The 12579-nt window shown below is 42.3% G+C and overlaps 1 protein-coding gene across 1 annotated transcript in view; it reads left to right on the forward strand.

Moving 5' to 3' along the window:
- The window catches only part of LOC130575750 (tropomodulin-2), a 24227-nt gene extending 11990 nt beyond the window's left edge, over window positions 1-12237 (forward strand). The window contains exons 3-9 of the mRNA XM_057369867.1: window positions 884-1006; window positions 2098-2184; window positions 4839-4969; window positions 5606-5713; window positions 5978-6121; window positions 6448-6592; window positions 8690-12237. Coding sequence (XP_057225850.1) covers window positions 884-1006; window positions 2098-2184; window positions 4839-4969; window positions 5606-5713; window positions 5978-6121; window positions 6448-6592; window positions 8690-8724 — 773 coding nt within the window. The 3' untranslated portion in view covers window positions 8725-12237. The remainder of the gene's footprint in view (window positions 1-883; window positions 1007-2097; window positions 2185-4838; window positions 4970-5605; window positions 5714-5977; window positions 6122-6447; window positions 6593-8689) is intronic.
- The last annotated feature ends 342 nt before the right edge of the window (window positions 12238-12579 follow it).

Below are 12579 nucleotides of genomic sequence, written 5' to 3' on the forward strand. Positions count from 1 at the left end.
GCTCAGGAAAGCCGAGTGGGAGATAAGCCCAGCCCTGCTGGTGACTCCAGTGCAGCTCTGGTTTAAAGGGCCTCGCTCCAAGGCAGTGCAGTTACATCATCCCASTGCTGAGGTTAACCAGAATAGCAGCCTGGAGCAGTGGAACTTGTTGTGCTGTTCCTGGATTTATCCTGCAGTTTCCTCGTTTCAGCAGACACACCAATGACCTCAGTCTTGGGGGAATATTGCATGGAAACACAGCTGCTATCCCAGGGGTATCAATGGGATACAGAGGGAGACAAATGCGTCAGGAGTCTTTCTTGGGCAACACGTGGTTCACTTCAGACTTTTCACACTGCACGGATGATCAGCATAAGTCTATTTATGTGAATAAATATATTTATGATCATCAGGAGACACAGAGGGGGAATACTCTGGAGAGGCTGGGAGTTAAACTGAGTTRCTAGAAGAGAGTAGGTTTGCTGAGCTTTCAGGATCATGTATGAAAGTTCATCAACTGAAAGATTCTTGCAGTAGGATCATTTTAACTGCTCCTAATATCTCATTTAAATATAAGGATAAAATTTCTGCAGGCTTTTTGTGTAGACCTGATTCTGCCTATTTAAGGACAAAGGACCTTCAGAAAAATCCCAGCTGGGACTGCTCCTGAGAGCACATTCCCTAAAATAACAATCACCAACACAGAGCAGAAATCTGCACCTTTTATTTTTAGACTTATTAAGATCCTGGTGTGGAGGATAACATCAAGTAAGAAAGAGAAAAACATGCATGTGATAATATTTCCAAGCAGTTCCACTGTCACAGACCTAGTTCCCTGCTGCCAGGAGGCAAAGGAGTTGTTCCAATAATTCATTACTCACTCTGGCATTTTTTCTTCTCTTAGGAAAAATATTTATCCCTAAAGAAAAGCCYGTGGAAACCCGCACAGAAGAGAAAGTGACCCTGGATCCAGAACTAGAAGAGGCCCTGGCCAGTGCTTCAGACACAGAGCTCTATGACCTTGCAGGTTAGATAATATATAGATATATATATAGATCTATATATATATAGATCCATCTGCATGTCCAGCTCTTCTCTGCTGCCAGGAGTGTCTCATGCTGACCCCTCAAGCCCCTGGTGTTTCTCAGACAGATGGCCAAGCTGTGGGCACACATTGCCCATGATGATTGAAGTGTGGCTCAATTGCTGCTGCATTTCAGACTTTTCTGCTCTACTTACAATTGTTGTATCAGGCCAGGGGGAATGAAGCAGCTCATGTGATTTGGGGAAGGGGAGAGTAAGGAGGGATTGCAGGGGTGCTGGCACTGGAATGGAAGTGACTGATCTTACTGATATCACATTGTTTATGGCATCCGATTGCTACCTCCTGTCCACTTTCCCAAACAGCAGGACAAACTTGTCACAGAATGCAGTGGATAAAGATCCTGAATCAATGAGGAAATTTGGGATCTAACCCCTTGAATGAGAAAATTAGTTGCCAGGGGATTAGACTTGGGTATCTTCACCACTTCTAATTATTTTCTGAGCATGTTAACATTGATGTGCTTCCATAAGAAACCATAATTGGTGGGAATGCCAATTTATTGAGCTCATCACATGTACACTGAAATTCTCAGGTACACCACACAATAGAACAAAGAGTAGTATGAAGTTCAGGTTGTATATTGGGGAAGGAAAGTGATTAGGAGTGTAGCATTGAAACAAGTTACCCAAAGAGATAGAGGGATTTCCATCCCTGGATGTTTTCAGACTCCAGCCAGACAAAGYCATGGCTGACCTTGTTAATGCTGGCAACATTCCTGCCTGAGGGAGAAGCTGGACAAGATGACCCGCAGTGGTTCCTTCCAGCTGGCACTTCTGGGATATGTACTCTCCACTGACTCAATTGTTCAAAAATCTATACTGAAAGTGTCTGCATCTCCAGAATTTGGAGCCCAACAGACTCTCTCTACAAGCAGGCATGACATACACAGTTAACATTTTATAAAAGGGCCTTTGTTTGAGGAATTGAACTACAACTTGCAGCAGATACTTTCCTGCAGTCTGTGTTCCTGCCATTAACATTGGTATTTACTTGTTGGTATTTACACATTTCAGCTGTTCTTGGAGTGCACAACATGGTCAACAACCCAAAATTTGATGAAGCAGGAGCCCGCAGTAAAGATGGAAAAGGAATCGTGAGAAGTAAGCAAGCAGATTTCTCTTGTGGGCTGCATGTTATCTAYACCTGTAGATTGGGTCTGTTGGTCTAATTTAGTGTAATGTAACTGGACAGAACTTTGATTGATTTAATTAATATGATAGATAACTTTTTAAAAGGAAATACAATCTTAAAATTCATTACAATGACAACATAGTATACAAACWGATAGATACTAGGAAATTTGTTTTCCTAGAGAGCAGTATCTGTCTCTGCAGAAGTGCTTGAAAGAGTGGGAGCATTTAAGAGGCCAAGACATATAAAATTCCTTTCCAGTTCAGTTTAGKCAGCAGGCAGAAAACAGAGTGAACTGTAGCTAAGAGTTAGACACAGTTCAGGCCAGACCATCTTGCCCCGAGTACCTGCATTCACACAAATGAAAAAAGATTTGTAACTACTGGGCTCAAACGTGGCAGAATCCCTGTCAGAGTCACATCTGTGAGCAGAGTCACCTCAGGCTGCACTCACAGGGAGGCAAAGGCTGCATGGATGTGCTCCTGTCCCAGCTGCTCTCTCTGATCTCCCACCTCCACCTGGCTCCTGTGCAGGGTGTGTAAACAGTGCCTGTGGTGTGGTTCCCTAGGGACATGGGAAACACAATCGTTCAGGAAATCCCCCAGGAGAAACAGCTGTAGTTACYAAAAACAAACCCAGAAATGTTTGCACTACGTAAACAGACCTTTGGTGAATCAGATCCTAGCAGAGCAACCCACAGGAGGATGGATGGAAGGAGAGAGAAATGGGTGCATCTGAATTCCAAGCTTTTCTCGAGAGCTGCCAAGCCTTAATCCAGAGCTTGTCACCTCCAGGCTCTGGGATATCAAATGGGCTAAACTTTGCTTTTTAAGACAGAACTGTGGAATGCCCTTTCCTAGGGAAACAGTACTAAAAAATGCTTTTTTCTTCTTCTAAGGCCATGAGAAAGCTTTACCAAGGGCTTTCCTTTCCAKCTGCCATTACTAAAGGGGAGGTGGGAAAGTAGACAGGACACYGTGTCACTTCATTTTTCTCAGGATTAAGCTGCTCTGCAAACCTCCCCAGCGGGGCCCTGTGTGAGCTGCCATCCTCTCTCATAACAGGCAACTGAATGCATTAGTAATCCTCACAGATTTCAGAATATTTTTGTTGTACTGAGTCAAAAAGTCAGCTATGTGAGTCAGCTAAACTATGCTCCAATACAGACTTACAAACCAGAAAATCACCATCATATCACAGTATTCTTTGGTCCAACAGCAATACCTTTACTTAGCCAAGTGAAATGCTTCAGTAAAAATTTGATCACCAATGTGGCAAAACAGCCCCATGATTAATGAAACAAGAAAAACTCATGGGAAGCAACAAAAAGAAGAAAATGAAAACTCCTCCTTATTCTAGACTGAGCACACTGTGATGTCTAACCTGAGGACAGGGTGCTTGTGTTTTCCTTGCTCCCAGTCTGATGGGTGCTGCCTCAAGTGCAAGAAATGCTTTGCTTCKCTTATTTACTTTCTATTCTTGCATCCAAGGTGAATTCTCTACAGTATTTTACCTGTAGTTTCTGATTTTTGGCTCCCTAGGGAGGCTGAAGTGTTATTCAGGGATACGTGAGGTCTCTCAGGGAATTAGTAAAAAAAAAAGTGTGGCATCAAAGGGAGCAGAGTGAAAACCAACTCAAGGTTTGTATGTAACTATCTCTACTAAGAGGAGTTCTAAAAAAAGATGTGGTTTTCTTTTGGCCCATGATATGACATGAACTTTCACCCATTGCAATGAACAGCAATGTGTAGTACMCTGAGGCTTGAGCACCATCTTCAAAACCTCTCCCTGTCTGCAGCATAAAAGACTTTAAACATACTTGTGGTCAGCAACATATTCCTTTCTTGCTTCTGGTGCTTTGGGTGGTCAGGGTTTATAAATTAATCTCCACAACTATATGTGTGGGAATTAGAAGCACTAATTGTGTTCTAAGCTATGAYTTTTATGCATCTCTGAGAATATTTATAGCTCATAGCTTCCAGCACTAAATACCATAGTTCTTTGGAACATGACTACTCAAAGATTCCATAAATCTTRGGGCTGGCAGACAGACTTACTTTTCATGCTTTGATAGTTTTATTATTTGGAAAGTGCAGATGTTGCAATTTCACAAGAGCTAATTGGATTTATAGTAAGGCTGATAGTATCAGCTGAGAGAAGGAAACTGAGGGGCCTCCTGCTCGTGTTGCTTTATGTAGCACAGTCTGTTGATAGGTGCAGGGACATTTTCTTATTAATGCAATGGGCAAGCTCTGAGCACACCTTTCTTTACAGATATAGACAAAGTACAAAGAAGCCTTTGCAGTATATCACATCCCAAACAACAGCATTCAAAGATGCTTTGGCTCAAATTAATTGTWCAGGGATTTTGTAAATAAAGGAGGAATTTGCCCATGACAATGCTTCCCATCCTCCATGACTGCAGCCTCCAGTGACAGCTCTGGGTGCACAGGAGGGGCAAAGGGCATGGCAGGGATAATGGGGATAATACTCCTGCTTGCAGGTTTTGTGGTTCTCATAAACCCTTCCTGGATTGCTGCAGTACAAACCTAAATGGGAATTGAAAAGCCAGACTGATGATGCCTGTTTGTCAGTCAACATTTCATGACATCTTGTGTTGCAGATGTGGTGAAAGGTGAAAAGGTGAAGCCCATCTTTGAGGAGCCACCTAATCCGACCAATGTGGAAGCAAGTTTGCAAAGGATAAAAGCAAATGATCCCAGTCTCACAGAAATTAATCTCAACAACATAAAGGTAGATGCTGTGTTTTCATTTATGTCATCATAGGAGGATGTATTCAAATATTTCCAGAGCCTTTCCCTTTTATCTTCAAATTTTATCTCTCCTTACTGTTCAGAAAAAGCAGGACACTCAGGGAGGGATGTGGAAAGGACTGTTGTAGGGGCTCCAGGGCCATCAGTTCCTGACACTGAATTAAATGCCCAGTAAAAGCCCAAGGGATGACTCCCTTCGGTTCCTTTCTTGATTATAAAGGAAGATACCTCATGGGTACCTTGTAATCATCACTGGCCAAGTTCAATTAGCCCATACAGGAGGCTACTGGAGGCTCCTGGCTACTGGAGGAGGCTGGAGGAGGAGCTGGCATGTGCAGACCGAACAACTGGCAGCAAAATGAGAAAATAGCTCAGCAATGGTGATGTGCTGCCCTTGGCCTGACCCAGTTTCAGGCAGTGCTGACATTGCAGACTGAGGCACCACGGGCTCTGGGGGCCACTGTACCCACAGGATGCTCTGTCCATTCTGACAGGCCCTTAAAAGCATCAGGGATGTTTAAATTGCATAGACTGTGGTTGTTAATCAGTTAGATAATCATTAAAATCAGCAATGTGAATGGCTTTCCTAATTACTGGATCTGTCTTCTTACTGTAGAATATTCCTATTCCAACACTGAAAGAATTTGCAAAAGCTCTGGAAACCAACACACATGTGAAGACTTTCAGCCTTGCAGCTACTCGAAGCAATGACCCTGTAGCTATTGTAAGTTTAAACCTTACTGGGGGGCAAAAAAAACCACAACAAATTGTCCATGTATGCTTTAGGATACATTCTTTATTTTCCCTTGAAGGAATTCCCTGTGGCTATGCAAAGCAGAAATATAATCTCTTCTGATCTATCTCTATGTTCTTCTAAGCATAYTTATGTTTTATTTCTAGTTGGTACTAAACTATGTTTTGCAGATTCCCTGTTGTTTCCTGAAACTTTCAAGATGTTTTCTCATATTCCTTCTTTTTGACCCTTCAGGCATTTGCAGATATGTTGAAAGTGAACAAAACACTGAAGAGTCTGAATGTAGAATCCAACTTCATCACTGGCACAGGGATTTTGGCACTGATTGATGCACTGAAAAAGAATGAATCCCTAACGGAGATCAAAATTGACAACCAGGTAAACAGAGACCACTGGGGAAGTCCATTTTTGTTTCTCTTTTATATGGATTCTCAGAGGGTTCTCCCAGGGGATGATGGCAAAGACAAGGCAGCCTTTGTGGCTCAGTCATTCTGTAACTCATGTCCCAAGTCAGTGCAAACAGAGTGGAAAACTTCTCAATAAAACTAGTCAAAGCCAAATAAAARACCCAGGGCAAAGTCTCCAGCAGTGGGTTTCTCTTAGTAGTTTGCAGCCCAGTACTGACATCCGATCACTTATTTCTCTCTCATATGAAAACAAATGTTTCCTTTTCTTTTGGGGACACTTCACTGCATCATCAACAGAGGCAGCAGCTTGGGACAGCTGTAGAGATGGAGATTGCCAAGATGCTGGAGGAGAACTCCAGGATTCTCAAATTTGGATACCAGTTCACAAAACAAGGTCCAAGAACCAGGGTAGCAGCAGCTATCACTAAAAACAACGATCTGGGTAAGATGCTACCACATTTACTCATCAATTATTTATGTGAGCCAAGCCCTGACTTTCCCAGGCACAACTCTTCCTGTCTGAGCATTCAGACTGAATTTTGAGTACAACATTCAAGCTGCTCTTTGTGAGGGAAAATGCAAAGCTCCTTGGGCTCTAGAGTAGACAGCAGCAAAGATCTTACTGTGATTGGGAACCACAGTTCTTCTCCTGCTCCTTCTGGAGCGTTATTTCAGCCTTTTCCATGGATTTTCTCACTGCTTTATCAGCTGTTCTGGGCAGTAAATGAGGAGTCAAACCCATCCTGTTTTCTCAGAGGACACAGAAGTCCTGGCTTTGTTGCCCAGGCCATAATGGACCCAACCTACTCAGCCAAGGGAACAAACCAGACCCTCCTGCCTGTGTGACCAAGTACAGCAAAGACAATAAAGCTCTGCAAAGTCACCTGAGTGTGACAGGTTCTGCCCTGTGTGCTCACCACACTGAATGTGAAGAAGATGACTGGGCAGAAGAAGTTTAGAGTGAGAAGGGAAAACAAAAAAAAATTGATTTTGCATTTTTAATCTGTTCTACTTCAGAGTGGGGTATCAAACCATGATATCCTTGTGGGTTTCAGCTTGGGTTTCTCTCTGTGGGTACTAAGATAAAAGTTCAACTAAAAYGTTTTTCTTTCACATACTTTTGGAGTTTTGAAATGTTAATTTTTAGCAGTACCTAAGCATTCYATCTACATGCTATTTTTTTCTGAAACTATCAGTGTCCCAGAATGTTTTTTGAAACCTCCCACCCACAAAGAGGGAAAAACCCTTTTTCCCCCACTATTTTACCAGTTGCCATTATGTCCTAATCTTAATTTTCCTATGTTTGTATTGTATGGTTTTGTTCAAAATTTTGTAGGACAGAATTCCTAAAAGAATAAAACCAAGTAAATGAAGGAACAAAACACTGAAAGCAGGCACAAATGACTGATGTTAAACTGCAGGTTTTGCAATAATGCAGTCTGTTTGCCAAGAAGGCATGATGAAAAGACTCCTCCTAGTAAAGTAATKGGATGCTTAGCAATATATTGTTGTTATTGACTTCTTTAGTGAAAAGCATTAATTCATCCAGTYCTACTGCTTTGTTCTGTACTTCAGCCATTCAATATCAGAAACAGGACATGACACTTGGACATAACACTAAATTTTGTATCACACAAACAGGAGAACCCCACAAATCTTATCTGGCCRGGTCAGAAAGGACTCAATGCATTTAACACAATGTGGAGTAGCAAATGCTACTCAGCCAGACCTGCCCTGTACCAGGTATAATGTATCTCAAGTGCTGTAARAATTCACATGACACTGCTTGTCAAGATAATCCTGCCCATAACACAGCGTTTGGCACTCTGCTTTGCTAAGTGGTAACTTCARCCTACATGGTTTCCAGTGAAAAAASAGAGTTAATTAACTTACTGTAAGATGGTTGATTCATCAGAGCATGTGAAATTTCAACAGGTAATTGAAGGTCCAGTATGATATTTTCCTTATTGCCAATATTCACTGATATTGGTACTTAAGAGTACTTCAAATTACTTTCTAAAAGAATATGATTATTGCTTAACTGTAGTATACACTGTGCAATTACAGAAGTTATTAATTTTTGATGCCTAAAGCTTAAATAATGCAGAGCTCYTCCATGCAGACTAGAGAAGACCAGCATTAATTTATCTGGAACACAGTTGCTTTTAAAAGAACAATAAAACTGTAATAAAAATCTAAATGGAATCACTGGAAGGAAGGGCAGGAAATTGTGATTTCTTTATAATCTAAAACCTTTAGCTCAGAATCTGATTTTTGCAGAAAATGTATTGAYATGGACACTTGGTGAAATTCTACAGTCTGTGATACAATAAAGTGCAATTTAGGTACAATTGTTTTGTTGGGCATTATGATCTATTAATTGGGGTTTTTATGAACATAATTCTTCCAAATGTTTCTTGGAAGCTCCTTCTGTGCTGGTTCCATTTTACCGGGAGGGGAGTGCATCTGTGAGAAAAGTTTTTGTGTTCCGAGGAAGGCAATAATGACTCTCTTTTCTTGTTTTGTTTTGTTGGTGCAGTTCGTAAGAAGAGGGTGGAAGGGGAGCGGCAGTAGCCACAGCACCGAGGACACGAGGCACGACTGGAGGCACCACCAACTGCAGTCTCAGAGTGCTCACTGCTCAGAAGGGAAGGCACTGGAAATTATTACAGTGGGAGTTGCTGATTTCTGTTAATGTCTCCTTTTAACCTTGAAAGCAGAGCCTGTTCATTTTCAATTTTCACGATTAATTTAATTCTTATGAGAAAGGTTCATCGTTGGTTTGATTTTAATGAAGAAAATGGTTTGCAATATGTGAAGCCAATATGCAGCATCTTAACTGTGTTACTGAGCATAACATATAGTGACTCTGACCCTTATTTTAGACACTTTTTGATATGTTATGATATGTGTATGAATAAGGGATTCTCTGCTGAAAATAGAAATTTTAGGGCCAAGTTCTGCAATGCCTTATGTTTGTGAATAATCCTTACTTATGTGTATAGTCCTGCTGAACTGAATCCTGCAAAGGGCTGCTCCCAGGAGTAGAACTAGTGATGCCAGTACAGGTTTGCAGGTTCACACCCTTGAGCCTCTCTCCTGCAGTGGGATCTGGGCAGCTGGAACCACCTTGGAACTGCACCCGTCCCCCTTGCTGGGTCTCCACCCGTCCAGCTCCCAGTGCAGGATCATGCCCAGATGTATAAACATTGTCAAAGCGTATTTGTTTACATAAGCTTAGGTTAGGTGGATCATTTTGCAATGTTACACTGATGTTTTTTATCCTTACTCCACACTTTAAAGTAATATTAGTGCTGCCAATCCTATAGACATTGAATGTTTTGGGTTTTTTTTTYCTAGGCCAACAAGTTTTGTTTGCTACTAGAATGCACAGTTTACAGCTATTAATCTTAACCTAAACAAGTATTCTGAGCAATATTTGTTTTGCTTTGAGCCATGAGTTTGACTTTTTTTAGTTCTGGTATTTATGTACATTTGTTAGCTTTATAGGACTGTTCTCAGGACCTTTTAGATGAAGATTAATTAAACACTTAATCCAGGAAAGCCACTGTGCTACCAGTAAAAGACATTAAAGGGGTAGTTTTGACAGCTACATAACTGACATTTAAATGCTGCAGTTGAGRTTTGTCCATGTATCACAAGGCACGTGGGTATTCGTGCCAGTGTTWATCTGAATAAGGGCAGATTTAAGCACATGTACAAATGCTTTGCTAAATCATGGCCTTAACTTGGATGCTGGACGTAATCTTAACCCAGAGGAAAACACTCAAGAAACAGCAGCTAACCCCAATGCTCAACAGCATTGAAATTTTGGTAAGAATTCAGCCAGATGTTTCATTTTGTTTATTTTGCAGTCTAACAGTATTCTCTACTACGGTTTTATCACTGCCAACAGCTGACTAACAGCCAGAGGTTCATTTTGGTTACTGTGTGCATGCTGTAAGAGCAAAGGGACGCTCAGGTCACGTGTGGCTGTCAGAAAGCTGCAGAAACACTCCTGGGCCAGTGCTGTTACCTGATGCACACTGAGAGCATCCCTCCTCTGAGAGCAGAGACAAGGCACTGCTCCTTGGGCAGTGCTGGACACTGCAGCCACTGCAGGACACTCCTGACCCAGGACACTCCTGACCCAGGACACTCCTGACCCAGGACACTCCTCACTCAGGACACTCCTGAGCTGTTTCCATCGTGCTGGGGTGCAAGCTGACAGGATGAACCCTCCCTCTGTGCCTTTTATAGTGGACATGAGTAGGTCCAAGGCAATGCTTTTCCTGCTGGATACTGGATACATAGTTGGGTCCAAAGTGAATAATACTCACTTAAATCCCACTTAAAATACTTGGCTAAAGTGGTTGGCTGAGCTGAGATATAAAGTGCAGTAGCCACAGTTTACTTCCCTGAGAGCTCCCTGTCTCTACAATTTCCACTTCTTCCCTTCCTCAGAATAAACGGAAACGTTTGCTTTGCAAATAAAAAACATAACACAGGGGAATCTTGCTGAGGTTTTCCTTGGATCCATGCAGAATTTGCTGTGAAAAACTTTGATATCCCATTAAAAGAATTTGCAAGTTCTGTAATACAGTTATAACTCTGCATGGGCATAAACAGAATCCTTAAAAAACATTGAGATTATCAGGAGAACACTGAGCTTTGCACCATGAAGTTTCATGGGTGGGAAGAATCCTTATCCACAAAACCTATGTTACTGATAACGTTCAGTCATAGGAATCACTGACCCTAATTTCTTGTTCTTGTCCTTTGATCYAGCCAAGGAACTCTCAATTATCAATTGATTCTTTGAAGATTTATTTAATTTTTTTAAAGAGTGGTACGTATCTGTGTTTAAGGGAAACAAGTGCAATCCATTTCTAGTCTTAATTGCCATTGACAGTGTTGGTATTTGCATGCAGCAGTTTCTCAAGGATGGGTTGGCCTGGCTGCTTCATGGTGTGTGCAGCACGTCCTGTTTCGCTTTGCCCAGAGCCACCCACACTGTTACACGCTCAGGTGGCTCCATCTGTGTTTTGCAGCCCCAGTTTGCACCAAGGACCAAGGTACCTGACTGAGGAAAGCCCTGTGGGCTCCCCATCCCTCCACCTGCCATGAAGAGCCACGGTTCCTGTGGAGGGAGGATCCTCAGTCCCTCCAGGGATCATCTCAAACCCCAGCCCCACCATGTGAGAGCAGACASGGCTGGAGCTGTGCACCCCATGGCCAAGCCCTGGAGGTCTGGCTCCTTGCAGCATGTGTGAGGAGAGCTCCCAGTCCCTGGCCCTTTCCTCCAGGCAGCCCCTGCCAGGGGCTCAATCACCAGGGATTTCTTTGTCCAGCCTCTTCTGTGTGCTCCACACAAGGCCTTGCTTGTCACCAGCCTTGAGTATCGCAGGTCAGACATTCCAACAACGTTAAAATCTGTTGGATGCAGCAACAGCACACGATGGAGATGCTTGAAGGCAGATTTTCATACTAACAGGATTATTTAGCTGGTTAAAAATTTCTGCAATTGACACGAAGAGGGGCAGGATGTAACTGGTTATTTCATATCCTTCTTTCAGGCAACATCTGGCATTGTCTGTGCTGAATGGGGAACAGGGACCTTTTTCTTAAGCAAACATTCAGGAGTAACTGTCTATTTTTGCACATTGCTTCTCGTGTTGACTGCTTCAGTTTGGTTTGTATTTTTTATACAGTTTTTTCATGGAAAAGCTCAACTTTGTGTGTATCCTAACATCCATGTGAAGTGTAGCGGGCACTGAGGACCATATGTGTACATGTATAAATGACGATGTTATCTCTGGAACAAAAATAATTGCATGCTCACAGTGTGGTGCATATTACTCGAGAGGAAGAGAGTTACCACACTATGTAACAGTGACTCCCCAGCATTGTGGTTTTTCTAAATAAACCTTCACAAAGGATTTGGTTTTTGCAATTTCTCATGGGTTTGTGCCTTGAATCAAGCCTTCCTTGGTGCTCTGATATCAATTGAGCAATTTTCTCCACTGCAGCTTTCATTCTCCTGGATTACCTGCTCGGTTTCACCTGCTCTTCTCAGGTGGAGAGATGTATGTTTCCTGCCCTCTGTTCTCCACAGTGTCTCAGTGTATTTCCTGCCCTCTGTTCCCCACAGTGTCTCAGCAACTTCTATATGACACCTCAATAGAATTTGACACCAAGACCCACCAATTTCTTCCACGTTATACACAGCTCTAAGGTTCAAGGGGCTCAAGGTATTATAGAGTTCCTAAAGGCAACATTGAGTTAATGACTTGAAAACATGGSCCTTAGAACCTGTGCTGCATGATAAAAGAACTGTAAAATACACATAACTGCACAGGGCATAAGGAGAGTATAAAAGGAAATGTCAGAACATTTCCTGAAAGACAATTTGCTCTCCACAATCCCAGA

This window comes from Malurus melanocephalus, unplaced genomic scaffold (assembly GCF_030028575.1).
Source record: "Malurus melanocephalus ecotype Western Australia unplaced genomic scaffold, MMel_1.1 scaffold_116, whole genome shotgun sequence".
Classification (NCBI taxonomy): domain Eukaryota; kingdom Metazoa; phylum Chordata; class Aves; order Passeriformes; family Maluridae; genus Malurus; species Malurus melanocephalus.